This window comes from Meleagris gallopavo, chromosome 16 (assembly GCF_000146605.3).
Source record: "Meleagris gallopavo isolate NT-WF06-2002-E0010 breed Aviagen turkey brand Nicholas breeding stock chromosome 16, Turkey_5.1, whole genome shotgun sequence".
Classification (NCBI taxonomy): Eukaryota; Metazoa; Chordata; class Aves; order Galliformes; family Phasianidae; genus Meleagris; species Meleagris gallopavo.
The window spans coordinates 6,942,462-6,959,326 of NC_015026.2; the positions used below are offsets into that span (position 1 = coordinate 6,942,462).

Consider the following 16,865-nt stretch of genomic DNA (forward strand, 5'->3'; position numbering starts at 1 on the left):
GCTCGGGAAACGACCTAGCCACCTAGTACGGGGGCTGTCAGAGCGGGGACGAATTCACGGGCAGCGCTGAAGGCCCCTATAGCAAGTTGGGCCGGGCAAAACGCGGGGAGGAGGCCGCTCTATCCTTACTAGGCCAGGATTGGACAGGGTGGCGTAAGGTGGGCGTTTCCCTCCTGAGAGGAGCGGGGCCGGGATTGGACAAGACGGCATTGGGTGGGCGGTTCCCGCCTGAGGGGAGCTGGACTGGGATTGGACAGTACTCCTGCTCGGCCACAGAAGGGGGGGGGCAGTTTTGGCGCGCGTGAATGAAGAGGGCTCAGGTTGACAAAAGACGGTCTTTAATTTTATAAACGTTCACCCAACTGATGCATCAAAACAGATGTTCAAAGAATTATTATTATTTTTTTTTTCAAAATCCAACCGTTTCCTATGAAAGCACGAAACCACTTCCACAGTTTTTTCTCCAAACAGTCATTAATTCCACATAAACAAAAAGCAGGCTGGTTAATACAAATAACTATGAAATACGGATTAGGTACTGATCACAGAGTAGCGCTGAAATGATTAAAATACAGTAAGGTTCCTCCTGCAGTCACAGTCCATCAAGGCACTGAGCGCACACAGCTGTGAGCAGTGACAGAGCCAGCAGTCACCTCCGCTGTGCCGGCTTTGGTTCACATCTCAAAAACCTGCAGCAAACCAGTGAGGGAATGTCTCTCGCAAGGCCTCTCCTTGTAACTCCTAACAACTAGAATAAGAGTCTAACCGCGGCATTAAAAAGATTACTTCCGTAATACATGCACTTTAAATAACTAATAATTCGCTTCTTAAAATCGGTTGGAATTTCGCTAATACCATTGGTACCAGCAGCAGCTACACTTCCTATGCACGCTTCTGCAGTGATTAATTCCTTCCATCTGGGATGTGGATAACTGTTGAGACACACAGATCATTACACTTCTCCTGCACAGCTCCTCATCCTGCATTGAGTTGCACACGCAGGTTTCCGTGCCAGCAGGAGAAGCTCTTCACTGTTGGCTCTGTCAGTTTTCCCGTCAGGAAAGGAAAGCAGGTTTGGTTTCCTTCACAGAGCAGTGCTTTCTGTGTCATTGTCAATATCTAGAGGGAGGTGGTTGTGCAGTTCTTTGCCCACTGCCTCCGTAGGAAGCTCTGCAGAAGGGTTTTGAAGTGGTTCTGGAATACTGGAATTGGAGTCTGCACAAAAAACGGAAGAGCAAGTTTAGCACTCAAGACAGTGACATCTCAGTAGTGCATTGCTGGTGCATTTCCTTAAGAAGAAAAGGGAAAGAAAGATCAACAAGGGCTTTTACCAACAAGGGTTTCTCTGACAGAGGGCTGGCACGCACGCTCACATACGACACAAACACTGGGCTAAGCCAAACTAGAAATCTCATCCTGGGGTCATTTCTCCTACATAACTTCTTTTAGCCATGTACATAAATGTTTTTATTTGCTTTCCGCCATTCAGAGGAAATATGACAATGTCATGTTCCTCAAGGCCCCCAAAAAGTGACACTATAGCCTGGGCAGTCGCATCAGACAAGGATGGTAGCTGAGCACAAATGGGCACCACCTGGGGCTTTTACAAGTGATAAGCCTGCAGGAGGCACTGACATAAGAGGAAGAAATGACCTGAGACAACATTCATCTCCTGTGTGCAACTATATCCTGTTCTTTGCCCCCTACTGATGAAAGGAGAATTTTGTTCAAGCTAAGGTGTCCAAAGAAGGACAAAGTGTTCCTGGTGACTGATTGTACTGGCAGGTAGAAAATCAAAAAAAAGCCAATCCAGAACAGTTTAAAAGATGTGAATGAGTACGTTGTCATTGTAAATCAGCTTTGTAAAACAGTAAGCCATGGTATTACTTACTGCAACAATCCACAGACAAAATTGTTTAGATAGATAAATCTAGCTAAGTACCTTGCTTTTAAACTCAGGTGTCAAAGACAGGAATCTTTTGAAGACTTTGAATCCTATCATTAAGTCTTAAATTTAGCACAGAAGTTACACCGCAAGTGTTCAAGTTAAAAACTTCTGAGCTAAACAGCACGGAAGAGGCCCAAGCAGATACAGAAGTGATGCCCAAGGCAGCGTCCCCTGCTCCTTCCCCAGGCCCACGGGCAGGCACTCTCATATGAAGAAGTTTTGTGGTGGCACAGCTAACATGACAGCTGCAACTCATCACATTGTCGCCTGACACCAACTGGCCTGTTGTGCACAACAGTCAAATGTTCTCCCATTCTGAAAACCAGTGCAAAGTTACTGTTCAGCAGACCTTAGAGAGCAATGAAGAAAATAACTTCTGTGCTATTTTCAAACCAAGCCCCTTGTCACTTAGCCTCACCACCCATGTGTTTAACATGAAAATTTAAGTACTTTTACAATCAGTAGAATTAAAATTAAAATTGTTTAAAGGTTAGATGTTTTAGGCATTTTACTACTGTCATCAGAAGCACCATTATATAGAAAAAACTGCAGTTGTGGCCCAAATTCCTACATATTCTCTTACTCAATTCCCCATGCTATGCCCAATCATAGAGAAGGTGGCACTGAACTCAAACAGCAGAGACACTACATTCTCCCCAGTATCTGTCACTATTGCCAAATTTTCATTTGCAGTATGATTCAAAAGATGCACTTCTGCTGCTACTGCATGTTGAGGGATAAGATCTTCTCAAAGAAGAGGTAACAAAGTGTGAGATGACACAGGAAGGGAGTATTTGTGATTAACAACACAGCTAAACTGAACACAAAATGAACCCCTGTATAAAATACACGGATTTCTAACTAAGATTTTCAGTAAGCTGAAGAAGTAAAATGTGAAACTGGCCAGTCAAAACAGGAATTTTACACATTCTAGTCTCCAATACTTTTAGTATGTTAATGTGAAAGCAAGCATAAACAGCCATGCTTTTCGCATGCCACACTAATGATAACGCAAGCAAGCAGTGTTATTTGTGACAGGTTAGTAGTGGGCATTAGCACACACACGATTACAAATTAGCGACGTTTTTGGCCAATCATATGCCTTTTCCTTACCATTGAACTTTCCAATACAGTTCATACTGAAAGCAGGTCAAACATCTAGATTATTTAATAAAATTTTTGATTAGAATATTCTTTTCTAGGGCTCATAACTTTAATACTGCAAATAGAATTTGAGGCATTACTGTCCAGAATATGGACAAAGAAATTCAATATTATCCTGAAAACAATTCAGAATTCTCATGCTGATACTATAAAGTCTGCTGGCAATTAAATTTAGGCTTCTATTATTCCTGGTTTCCCTTGCTCCATTATTTAAAGTTAAAATTGAAAGTAGTTATTTCACACTGTGAACTCGTTTATAGTACCAGCCAGTGCTTAAAAATAAGTACTACATGTGCGTGTGTAAATGTTAGAGCAGATACTCTTATGTAATACGCAGTGGTGTTAATTCAGAACAAATATTCTCTAAAGAAAAATAAAAAGGACTGATCTGGAAAAGCTGGATGATCCTGCACTGAGCATACCGCTTTAGATGAGCCTGGCTGTCACTTTAAGTGTTCCCCAGTTTTTTGTTAGTGTGTTTTGAAAACAAGGTTTTCTAGATTCCTTTACCAGCTTTGCTAAAGAATTCTCCATCATCAGCTTTCCTTGACAGACTTTTGTGTGGTAGCATTCCTACTGTTATTTACCACACACAATTTACCCAGCCAATCTCCTAAGATTTGCACTTGGGAAGACTGATATCCATTAATTCTTTTTTAACATTTTCAGATTGATAAACAGATCTTAATTATAGTGTTTTTCGTTTGGTAGCTTCTTCAATTGTATCCGAACTAAAGACAGCTGTGTACCACTGATACTAGTAACCACTGCAAATGTGCTGTCTCTAGAAGTCAGCACTGACATGGTAATTCACACAACCACTATCACATGGCAGATGCTCTGTGTAACTTAAACTCCCCCAGTAATGAAGCAGCCCCCTGCATACCAGCTGGTTATTACAAACATTTCTCCAGTTACACTGAGATAAAACAAATTCTGCTTAATTGCTAGCATTAAAGCAACTTCCCTAGAACCAGGAAAATTCTGTTTACTTGGAGTTTGACTCATCAGCATTGTTCCCATTCTCAACTTCTGTACAAGTGCTGTAAGATGCAGAGCCTACAGCCTTAAGGCTGAATTCAGTTTTGAAGTGAATTGTCTTAGTATTTTAGAGATGTTAATAAAAAGAGCAGGAGTACAATCAGGAGATATCTTATTTTAAAACACAAAGCTACCTTTTAGTCGCTTAACTGCCCATTTATTGCTAGTTCCTTGTATACAAAACTATATTCCTGACCTTGAGATAATTCTGGAATGCAACCTCAACTTTTCCAGCCTGTCATGTAGTTGTTACCTTAGAAAGGTAGCGTATTTCTGAGCTGTTATGTATCAAGTGAGATTAATAAGGTGCTGTTTGGCAGCTGTGATTGAACAGACTATTAGCAAGGCTGGGGCTGACAGAATGCAAATATGCCAGAATACAGATGCTGCTGCATCTGCAAAGGAGTTTAGTCACACAGCTGTGTATTTTGCCAAATAAGATGCAAGTAAAAATAACTGAAAACCTAGAGTGAAAGCTACACTAAAGTGCAACCAGAAAACACTGAACTGGAGGAAAAACTATAAGCTGCAACATTTACCAGCACTGATGAGAAGAAATCTATTTTAAATGGGTCACTGCTTCACACCAGGTGATTGTGGGAAGTGTTATTCACTAGTTATTTTTACCATTTGTTCTAAAGTATGAATTAATATTCACAGCACTATTGAAATTCAGCACAAGTCCTAATATGTCTTACAAACAATGACATGAGATAACATAGAGTTGACAGCACGTATTCCAAAGCGCATATACAAAATAAAGCTACAAATAAAATATTGCTGTGCAGGAGCATTTTAGCTTATATTGCATGTTTCTAGTAAGTACAAACCTTATTCGCAGTAACCATCCCCACCTGTGAAGGCACCATGGGGTAAAGCTGTTAGGCAACAATTTACACTTTGCATTCCAAAACATTAGTTTCATTGTTCAGAAGCTGCAGTGTCATTAGAAAGTTTTAACTATTATTGAACATGAGTAGGTTTAAAAGCATTAGTCTTACATTTGCTCTCTTTTCATTCAGAACTTCCTAAACCAAGCAAAGACTCACCAGGAGCACATTTCAAGATCTGCTAGCTTTTACTTTCTTCAGCAATTAACTTTTTTCCAACATTTAAATTAATATTATCCCTACCAAGCTAATAACTATGAGCTTTGTTAAGTTCTTGTGAGAAGACAGAAAATTCATCTTTAATTCATCAATGTCTTAAAAGAGAGAAAGTCTACGCTTAAAGAAGATCAATCTACAATTTAGTTAAGTCTATTTGATTCTTCAGCTTCCAGATTTCTGACTTAAAACCCCATCAGAAGGCTTCATGCTCACAAAGTAAAACATTCAGTGTTAGCATCTGTTCTACTAGAACACATCAGTGATTACTTCACTGATTTACTATCTCCTGTAAATCCCAAAATATACTATTTCTGATGGCATCTTCTCCCTTCTCCAAATTATCTGCCTTTTCAGCAAACAGAAGCATAAGCCTAGGAAATTGCCATGATGCTGAGGCTGGAGAAAGCCCTGTGGAGTTTGTTGCTACTCCAGTGTCTTGCAGCCAGCACTTAAAAAAAAGCAAGCTAATGCACACTTCCCCCCACGTCATTCTGCCTCAGGAAAGGAGACGTTCACTATGGAAGACACCCAGAATCCCCACATGAAGAACAGTTGTGTGTGCATTCTAACTGTAAATAAGCAATTCAGTATTTTAACTGTTGCTTGTGCTTTTCAATTTAAAAATTACACATAGCTACAGACATTTTCTTCATTTCCACTCCCTGAGGAGGCACTGAATATGAAAGAATCCACTCACCTGTTACTATTTTGGAAGCTGTTTGCGTGGGATTTGCAATAATACCATCTCCAGCCAGCTGAGAAGGAGGATGAGGAGGAGGGGGAACACTGGGTCTGTTTCTGGGCTTGGGCACAGGTCGTGGCCTTGGCAGTGTGCCACTGTGAGGTGGAGAGTGAGACTGTGAAGTGTCTTGAGTAGATGACTGCGGCTGTGACAGCGGGGAACTAGTACTGTGCTTGCCTAGAGGGGGTGTATCAGGTGGTGTTGGAGTCTGCGGAGGAGTGTAACAGGGCTGCTCTGGTCCATGTTCACTGCTGAGTGCAGCAGGAGATGCTTGATTGTTTGCCTTGGGCTGCAGTGGAGGAGTAGCCTGCGTTGGGGGCTGTGGTGGTGGGTGGCTGGGAGCTTGGATTGGGGACAGGCTGCTGGAGTATCGTCGAGGTGCAGAAACCTGGGAACTGGAGGTCAGGGCTGCTCCCTGGTTTGTATGTTGGGCAGGAGGAGAAGAGCTTCTGGCAAGTGGCTTTGGAGAGATTGAAGGCGGCTGAGCAGCTGGGGCAGAGCTTTGGCTTCCTGGCTGCCCTGGTGGGGGGTTAGCTGGCTTGGGAGGTGCTGGTGCAGGCTTTTTAACAGCTGTGAATGTAAGAGGGGAGATTTCATGGCTGTGTGTTGTGAAACAAAACTCCTAAAAGAAGGAATTAATAGCTCTATGGAATACTTAAGTATATTACTGAAATAAAATGGTGCATTACAAAATAAAGATGGTATCAATAGGAAACTACAGAAATGCAAATATTGGCTTACTAATCAGTAGTCGAGTGACTTCATTAAGCAGTGTTGATAACATTACTACCAGCACTCATGAAGGAATTCAAAAATATATACAGCTAGGTCCTAGTGAAAGGCAAAGGAACTGAACCACACTCTGGAGTAAAGGAAGGCACAATGGTAAAGTAATTTTAGCAAGCATTTTTGTAGTGTTTAAAGAAAAATTGGAACTTAATGCTTTAAAAGACAAACAAAAAAAATACATACCTCTCCTCACTGAATGAGGACTGGGACCTGCTGCATTCTGTGGCTGATTAACAGAAAGCTGATTACTGCTACTTGCTGACTGGTTTGGGGCATTGTTCACATGCCCACCATTTCTCACGGGTGGAGGAGTAGCTGAAGATGTGTTGTCCTTAGGTTTTGAGGTACTGAAAATCAAAAGCCTCAAGTTAGAAGATGATTACAAAATGCCTTGCTCAGATCAACTGCACCTTTAAGGCTTACACTATGAGCCATGCTCTAGTTCTGACACTCACACATCTTAAAAACCTTCTGCACTGGCTGTTATTACTGACAAACTGAGCACTAAAACTCTTCAAAAAATTCACAAGTAAGTTTCAGGCAGACCTGTACAAAAGATCCATTACCAAATTAAATCAGGAATCCAAATAGTTCTGTAGCATCACAATACCTGTTTGAATTAAATACTGGTACTCAGAGTAGTCTCCACACTAAAGCACCATTTAGACTCTTTAAGAAGTGCCCACCAATAAAGTTCACATAAACTGACTTCTCTCATTTCCTCATTCAAATATAGTCACTACTCCTATAACCGTTAACTTTCCCCAAATACTCTGTCACAGCACCACATCCAATTCACTGGTAAGGAGTAAGCAGTGGCACTCAAACTTTGCCCCCCAAAAAAAAAAACCCACAAAACCAACTTGCTGCATAACTCACACAGACTAGACAGATGTAGCCCTCGCTGCTCAAGTCTGCAGAGCCTTTGGAAGCCCTCAGAGACTGCAAAGGCTGTGGGTGTGGAGAGAACAGTGTGGAGATTCCCTTCTTTCTGGCTGAAACTCCCCATTCTACCTGGAATTAAACTTTCACCCCTCTTCCCTTGATTAAGGGAGTCCAGTCTTAGATGAGCATCCAAGAGAACAATTCCAGTAAAACCCCTGAAATTTAGATCAGGACATCTCAGTTCTTTCTTCTTGATATTGGAGAGAAACAACAATCAAGTATGAACCAGCCAAGGTGGTTCTGCGCAGTGCCTCCTCATCTTAGTTCCTATGCACTTACAGTCTTCATTCATCTCTCTCTACAACATCTTCTCCATCTCAGAATGACAAAAACCTTTCAATTACTTACTAGCACAACAACCCTAATTTTTCTAGATGCTGTTATTAAATTTCAAGTAGTTTTTACATGCTACACTCAAGGTTTCATTTTAGCTTCCTGTGCCACAAGAGACATCACTGGAGAAATACTTGTCTAGAGGGAATATTTGAATGAGATATTTTTGCAAAAGTGTCACCTGGAACCAAAAGTTACATGCCAAAGAATCAGCACTGCATAAAATTCCATGATGGCTTTTTAATGTAAGATGTTATGCAAGAGATTGATGGCTGGGGAGCACTACGAGCATTTTTATGCATTTGCTACATCTCTCAGATCTCAAGAACAGTAAAAGCAAACTGCTGCTTTCACTGTCCATGAAAGTAAGAGTCAAAGCTACTGTAATTATTCTTGGAGTCCATGTATTCTGATACTGAAAATATGATAACAGTTTCCATTGTAATTAAATAGCAGAAAAGTCTGTATATGTGTTTCTCCTAAAGAAATATGACAAACTGACTTCCAGTTTTCTAGCGAGTCTGGTCACCACTAACACTTGCCACAGAAGAAGGCGACAAAGCCAGATAACATGAACAAGAAACAACAAACAAGACCAATGGGTTTCTAGCATTGCCACTGGCAGGTTTTGATCTTTCAGCTGCAAACTGACAGTCATACTGCATGGACACCTCTGGAGTGTAATTTGGAAAGGTCAACATGGGCAGTAAAAGTACAGTTACTTTTTTTTAGCATTTTTCACTATTTTTTCCTCAAGAAATTCCTTATTTTATGAAGATCTACTCTGGAACATACGTTCAAATTAAAAGATCATAAATACACGTAGAAAGAAAGCTCTTTTACAGTGCTTCTGCCCACACCCAAGACTCTGCATACAACAATGTCCTCTAATTAGACGGATGTGCCTTGTGAAGCTGATGCAGCTGACATCATCAGTTTGCTGCTGAAGTAGCCGGCTAAGCCACTGCCAGCAGAAGCCATACCTCTTACCTGACATCCTCATTTCCTTGGCTTTGTAACTGTTCTGCTGTGCCAGCAGATAGGGCAAAACCAGCACCCACTGGGCTTGTTTCAGCCACAGCAGCTTGTGAGTGCTGCTCTGCTCCAGAATGAGCCAGCATGCCAGCCTCTGTGGGTGGAAGTGGTGGCTGGAAAGCTGGGGATGTGTGCTTTCTATTTATAGTGCCACATCTCCGAGGGTTTGCTTGGAAGTCCATAACCTTGACACCAAAGCTACAGAAAGAAGAGAGAGTAAACACACCACGCCAGCCAACACCAGTTAACTAAAGCAACAAGACACCTGGTTGTTACAACCCACAAAGACAAGTGCAACCCTGTTGCTTAGCATGCAAAGCAGCAACAAGGAAAGCTCCCACTGTCTGCATATAACACCATTAATGTTAAGACATGCAACGCTATTTGGCTTATCTGCACAGAGGGTAAACATAAGTGGAACAAATTACTCAACAACATTTGAAGACGGACTGATGACAATGAGGTCAAAACATTCAGTATTTTTACATGTAAATACATATATTTCCTTTCACACCAGAGTATCTACTGTCTAAATATGGTATGTAATAGAAACAAAATTCATGTGTCAAAATTTAAGTTGTTGTACAGATTTCAAGACAGACTAAAAATGACACCGGATATATGCTTCCACGATTTATCCAAAGTAAAAGATACCCCTGTTTAACTATGGATAAAGAAACGAACAGATTTGAGAATGTGTTTAATATATTCAAGAACTGAATTTTATGCCTGTTGTGTTAAAGACAGTGAATCCTGAACTGACTTTTTCTGCTCCTTCTGTCCGCACTGATAAAGTTACATGTGACTAACCACAGTTAACACTTAGGTAACAATTTAACATTTGCATAAATAGCTATAAACAAAACAGCACAGCACTTCAGTATTCATGGTATGACTGATAAATAAGTGTTACACTACATGTTATATGGGAAAACAGCATGTTTTAATTTTTTTTTTTTAGCAGTTTACTATTTGCCATGGTATACTGTACCATCTTCAAATCAGAAGTCTTATCATGAAGGCACCAGGTAACACCACCTCGGCTTATGGGCTTTGAAAAGAAGCCATGGAATACCAGAAGTTAGATACTGACAGATGTTACTACATACACTTCTGTTTCACTGGATTTCAGACCCCCCACATCTGTAATAGGAAGATGGTGATTGGAAGCAGTATCTGCCCTCTTTTTTTTTTTTTTTTAAGTCATGCACAGAGTATATCTGGTACATTACCTTTGAACCTTCCTCAGGCTGCGATAACATGGGGGAAAATAAATCACTATTGTTACCTACAGTATTTTCACAAAATTCTCCTCCTGAGACAGCTAAACGTGTCTAACTACAGCCTAAGTAGTCAAGTTCTCAGGAGCGAAGACTTAAAACCTAATCTGAGAACGAAACATACCTTTCCTTCTTCAATAAATCCCCTTCCATTACAGCCATACTAACAGGCCTCTTCCGTTCCAGTGTCCCAGAATCATATTCATTCCCAGTGTGTGACAAGTGATTTGAATTAACAGCAGGAACTGCAACAAATGCCCCAGACACATTGAAGTCTTGATCTGGATAAAAGACAGACACCACTCATCAGATGACATATATATACAAAATGGTGTCACTTTAAAAAAAAAAGCTACTGGGGGTTTATCTGCAAAGGGTTATCACAAAAACAGAATTCCTTTAACTACAGCAAGAATTTACCTCCAGGGAAGAACCAGTCTGCATGCTGAATAATCGGCTCAATAATTGCTACCACGTGGACTGAAGTTGCTGCTGCCATTTCAGCAAGGGATCTATGAAAGAGAGTGCAGAACAGCATATACAGTTTTATCAAAGTAAGAAAATAAGATATCTGGCCTTAAATGACATGCTGTGCTAAGCACAATGAACCAGCACACCCCTAGGTATCACATAGAGCAACTCTGAATATTTCTTTAGGCAAGTACTCTGTTGCTGTCAATAGTCTACATGATTTGAAACACTCTGATGGGAAATTCTACAACTTCATGGAAGTTCTGTCTTTTACTTTTCCTAAATCCACTTACCCTTCAGTTTTTGCCCATAACAAGTTGGGGCCCAGGACTATTGCGACATTGCTGGGTGTCATTTTGTTGACATCGCTGTTCTGTGCAAGCTTTGCTAAAAATTTGATTAAATACCTAAAAAAATAAAAAGATTAATTAAACACTAGTAAGTTTTTTTCATATAATTTGATGGAAGCTAGTACAACACTGAGAACACAATTAGCTTTTATAGCAAGTAATAATTCTGTTCATTTGAGAAGATATCACCAACTGAGAATATTTCTTCTTGAATTTTGGCCGAGTTGTTGTCATTAACTCCTATTATTGCCAAAAGCATAATCCCTTAGATGGAAGAGTTCTGTGCATCACTGTTTTGCAGTCAGTAGTGAATTAACTTGACTGAAAAATTCTACCAGTACTAAACTATTGCACATCAACTACTTGATGAAACAGGATATCATTTTATAAATCTAATAGAATTTGGCCAACTAAAAAGGAGGATTAGAATTTCAGGTAATTAACATTGAAACTAGCTGCACAACAGCTTTGATGGTTGAGCACTACAAGTCAGTATATGTGCACACGTACCTGAAATTAGCATGATAATGCTTAGGTAATTTGTTACAAATCTTCCATAACTCTTGTAGCTTCTTATCCTGGTCCTGAATACTGAAAGGGAAAAAAAAAAAGTATTACATCTCTTACAGATTACAAAAAAGTTATTTCTGAAGAGAACAACAAAAAAAAGACTATAATTTTCCATTTATACCTAATCAATGCACATTGAAGTACTGAGTACAACAACAACCTGCTTTTCAAACGTTTGAATTATCTCAACCTTCAACAAAGCCAAAACTGCTTAAGCATCAGCACTATCCAGGCAGTCTGAAAGCAGCCCTTATGTTTAAAAATAAAATAGCTAGACATTTCACCATGTTTGCACAATTAATATTAAGGTACAACATAAAAGTCTAACTAATCTGCTGGAAAAAACATCTATGTGTTCAGAAATGAACAACATGAACTTGGACTTTTGAGTTTACCTGAGGATCCAAATTTGATAAAAAACAAAATATTTTTCTACATAACCATTTGTAGCATGCTTACTTTGCAGCTTGTGTCCACTCTTCATAAAGACTGTAGGTCATTAAAGGCTCTGGCAATTCTCGCAAATAGGACTTCAAGGCACCTGCAATGTGGAACAGGAAAGTTTCTTAGTCAATGCTTTCAGTCTATTTAAAATTGAAATTTTATCTATGCAACAATACTCAAGCCCCAGTGAAACTACAGGACAGTCTGGCACTTCCATAATCTGTTCAACACTGAACACAAGAGGCTTGTCAGTCATTACTATAATTAGACAGAAATGTATATTGTCAAATTATGAAGGATCCTTCAGAACAACCTTATTAAAGCTACGTACGCCTCTAGTGTCATGAGAATTACTAGCGTGATCAAGGGAGAAATATGATATTGGAATTACCGCAACCACCTGAATTTTAATCGCTACTTTGGCATGCAAACATATCAAGTACATTTAGCACGTGTATATAACCATGTTAAGTTATGCAATTAATTGAACTTTCATTTTACTTCCATTCACTGTTTATCTGCACAGAGGTCAACCCCATAGAAGTCAATAGTTAGATGAACAGAATAAACTTGTGTTCTACCCTTTTGTATCTGTTTTGACTCAAGACATTCACAGTACCTGCAACAGCATGGGGATCAGAATAAAATTCATCAAGTTGTGAAGTTGAACAGTCTAAGGCAGCTTTAAGCTTTTTTAACTTGGAGGCTCCAGCAGCAATTCTGAATAAGCCCTGCATGATAAAAAGTAGAAGTTTTATGACTCTCTCAAAACAGTTCATAGTTCAGTGTCTTCTTCACTTTATACTGCTTTACCAAGTTGACTCGATGTGTTAGTGCCATCTGGTAACACTTCGGTCCCTCATCACCCTTGGTCCATTACCCATTTTTCATTCTACTCATGTCAAATATACTACAAATAGTGCTGAAGCTTTTATGTTAGAAGACTTGTTATCTACATTAATGAGAAAAGTTACTTAAGCAAACTTAAAAAGCACAGATATCAGTTCATGAGTTTCACTATATTCTTCTTCTTTCCTTCATAGAGCATGATATAGTGATATACTTACCTCCTCTTTCATCCCCGTCTCCAGAAGCATCATTACACAGGCTTCAATAGGGATTGCAATTTCACGACCACTGCGCTTGAGATGCTCTTCTAATGGAGTTCCAAAAGCTGGTTTTTCAGTCCATTTGTCTAATTGAAGAGTATCAAAACACTGAGCAAAATATCTAACAATCACTTGAATTACATCTCAGGCAAGAAAAGAAGAAAGCCTCTAGTACAGCTAAGAAATTTGCAGAACACAGTAGGAGTTATACAGCCCCTGATAGGTAACATCCCTCATATGATGAGTAAAGAGAACATGAGCCTGCAAGTATTCCCGATAAGAAAATACTTCTGCATCTTTCTGGATGGCAAACCAAATACATCTTCCATATAACTGAAAGCACATCTTGCTAGGCTGTCACATTCTGAAAATTACATTGATTCTTATTTGCTAAGACTCCAAAAGTCTTAGGTTTACAAGAATCTGAGAAAAATTTTGTCCAGATTTCAGGACTTGGGCTGATCTGAGTTTTATCTGTATTTAAGGTGGATACAAACAGAGCTGTTAATGTAACCTTAAGTTTATTGCTGATTTAAGAGTCAACAACTCCAAATAGGTGTTAAAAATCTTACAATCAGAACAACCACATTTGCAGTATATCACTAACACCTGCACAGATTTTCAACATCTTCTGATTGTTCCTTAGCTTTTCAAGTCAAAATTGGTACACGCTTCTCCAAACAGGATGTGAATTTGTTTCCATTTTTCACCATATTTCTGCTGCTTTAGCCGAAAAATGCAGATGTAAAACGATGTAAAACGTTATTAATTGTTAGTAAAGATGCATTCTTTCTTTCATATGGAAAAAAAGTTAAGATGTTGAAGGAGTCTTCCAAAGACACGATGCACTTCTGCAACGAATTTTTGTTTTTCTTTTTAAAGAAAAAAATTCAACCTATTAATTATACCCCCTTCACATGGCTTTATTTCCCCTCATTCAGTAACATACCATGAGAGGCCCATGCTATTTTCCTCAGTTTTATAATGTACAGCAGACAAAGAAATCTTAGTAGTAATTTAACTGCAGCTAGAAACAACTGCAGTCACATCCTACGCAGACACCGGACCACTCAGAGCGTATCCCCCTGGGGACACCTTCTAAGGAAGACTAATCTGTACTGAAGCACTCACCATATGAAAAGCTTTGCACAAAGCAGCTAAGCAACAAAGAAAAATTAAACCAGTTGGATCTGTATCTTGTAAACAGAGCCTTCCACACAGCCATAATGCAGCCCTAACACTGTGTTAGTATCGTTTGTTACTTTGCATTTCATCAGATCGACAGAGAACAGATTATTCTCTATCATTTTTCAGCAAGATGCTCGTATTTCTTGGCATCTTTAGTTTACTGGTTCATCTTTCTACAAAATGCATATGATCAACTACTGAAGATAGTCAAGTCTCATTCAGCTCTGAATGTCACTCGGACTTTGTTCAACCTACTTCTACTAATCAGTAGATTAAGAATCAGTACAGTCAATTTAGGATAGTAATTTCAACAGCACACAGTTCATCTTCAGACCAAACCATTACTGACTCTCCTTATTTTATGCTGACAATGAAAAGCTTAGTAGCATGGGAAGAGATGCAACTGTCTTACTAGCCTCTTAGCTGCTGATGTTCAACACAGCAAACTCAGCACTGCAGTGTGCACATTGGAAAAAAAGGTTGCATAGGAGGGGAAAAAAAAAAAGCTCTTTAGAATCTTGGGAATTTTTCTGCTGATTGCCTACTAGTTATTCATGAAACAAGGACCTTGAAGGAAGGATTTAGGAAAAATCACAAATTTTCACCATCTGGAAGAGTCAGGTATAAATTAGCAAAAGGTCACATGATAAATAGAAAAATTCTTCCTTTATCCTTTTGGGTATGAGACAGATCCTTAGTATTCTATTAGCGTGTTAAAATATGGCTGGAGAACTCCAGAGAATAGAGCAAAGATGGAATTATGCTTGGGAATGCAAAATTGTTAAGTAGATCAAAATGACCTGATTTATTAAGACTGCATGCAAAAGAATCAAGATAAAGGAGAAGAATATTGTGCATAGGTGGCACAGGCAAGGAGAAGCATCAGCCAGAGCACAGGTTACTTTACCTTGATGGGCTTGAATTTCGGGTAGGACCTTTTCTATGACTGTTAATGCTTTTCTATGGTAATCTGCTTGTGCTTCTAATAACTGAGAACAGAAGCCACATTTTAAAAAACAAAAAGAGCATTAGCTTCTGATGAGCACATAACATAAGACTAGGTTTAGCACACAAAATGTAATCTTTGAGAACTGAGTGTCTATGCATAAGTGCTGCAGTCAAGTTCATACTGAAAAAAAAATACTCACCATAACAAAAAACTTAGCATATTCTCCTTCCTTGGACACAAAGTTATACATATCTGCTGCTAGTTGATCCTTTGAAAAAAGAAAAAGATGCAAAATAGCAAGTTAAATTTACAAAGGTATTTCAACTTATACACAGAGACAATATGTACATTTATTTTGCCTGCAGTAACTTTGAACCATTGATTCAGGCTGCATAGACAGCCAGTAATTCACGCACTCTGGTATACACACTAAGCAGTAAGCTCGAAATGAATTCATGGCATGAACTATTGGTAACTCCTAACTTCTCTGGGTTAAAAGCAGACATTTTTAGACAGCATCTTATAATTGTGTGGGTGAACACAATATAGAATCTATATTCTACTATTTTTAGAGAAAGTACATGCAAGAGTGCACTTCATTTCTGAATAGTTAGTAACTTTTTGAACACACAGTTCATTTTCTTTCAAGCAGAATTCATTCAAAATGCCTGCTTAACACAACAAAGAAGGGGGCCACTGAAGTAAGCAATTGGATTGTATAGCAAGATTATTTAAAGCCTATCCTGGAATGAAAAGATAAGTACCATTAAAAGGTTTTGGAGTCTCAGTTCAACTGCATTGTAATCTAGCATTCAACTGCTGAGAAGTGAAACTGAATGTGAACTGCTCAGAGCTGTGCTACCTCCTGGCTACTCAGTGGCTGGAGGTACACAGACACCCTGAACACCTAAGTCAAGGCTAAGGCAGCTTCTTCTTATAATTGTTTCAGACTAAACCAGCAAATAATGTAAAATACTTATCCTAAAAAGTAAAGTTCCTCTTAAATGAAAGCACTTTGATGTTTAACGAGCCCTAATTACATCCTTAAAACACATGGTTTATTAACAGACATTAACTTGTGATTGCAAGAAGCAAGACTGATAGTGCCACAAGCAAGGCTTATGGAAGCAGCCACACTCTGACTGCTATTGTTGCTAATGAGAGAAATGTGTAAATGATAGCAAGAGGCATCTCTATACCTTGCATTGTTCTACTTTATTTCCAGCTTCATCCATTTCTTCCTTAAGGGAATCTATTTTTGAAGGATGCATTTGAAAATTTGTTCCTGAAGTCTTGTGGGCTTGGTTATATCTGCAGAAGAAAGGCTTCAGTCATTTGATGAAATCTAGTATTAAGCAGCAACCTGCACTGAGGGCTCACTTCTAAAATTGTTTTCTT

At 39.2% G+C, this 16,865-nt stretch overlaps 1 protein-coding gene across 5 annotated transcripts in view; it reads right to left on the bottom strand.

The window, feature by feature from the left end:
- Nucleotides 1-321: 321 nt before the first annotated feature.
- ARHGAP17 (Rho GTPase activating protein 17) overlaps nt 322-16,865 on the bottom strand; it is a 39,126-nt gene continuing 22,582 nt past the window's right edge. The window contains exons 7-22 of one of the 5 annotated variants that reach the window (XM_010719509.2): nt 16,667-16,778; nt 15,667-15,735; nt 15,426-15,507; nt 13,289-13,416; nt 12,841-12,952; nt 12,237-12,318; nt 11,718-11,798; nt 11,151-11,264; nt 10,807-10,898; nt 10,511-10,667; nt 9,062-9,304; nt 6,977-7,140; nt 5,960-6,574; nt 4,984-5,007; nt 3,062-3,106; nt 1,078-1,215 (exon numbers count right to left, since the gene is read on the bottom strand). In XM_010719509.2, the coding sequence (XP_010717811.1) occupies nt 4,985-5,007; nt 5,960-6,574; nt 6,977-7,140; nt 9,062-9,304; nt 10,511-10,667; nt 10,807-10,898; nt 11,151-11,264; nt 11,718-11,798; nt 12,237-12,318; nt 12,841-12,952; nt 13,289-13,416; nt 15,426-15,507; nt 15,667-15,735; nt 16,667-16,778 (2,074 nt within the window). In that variant the 3' untranslated portion in view covers nt 1,078-1,215; nt 3,062-3,106; nt 4,984. Of the gene's footprint in view, nt 1,216-3,061; nt 3,107-4,983; nt 5,008-5,959; nt 6,575-6,976; nt 7,141-9,061; nt 9,305-10,510; nt 10,668-10,806; nt 10,899-11,150; nt 11,265-11,717; nt 11,799-12,236; nt 12,319-12,840; nt 12,953-13,288; nt 13,417-15,425; nt 15,508-15,666; nt 15,736-16,666; nt 16,779-16,865 lie in introns of all 5 variants that reach the window. The other 4 variants (XM_010719510.2, XM_010719508.3, XM_010719507.1 and 1 more) reach the window with 4 other exon arrangements.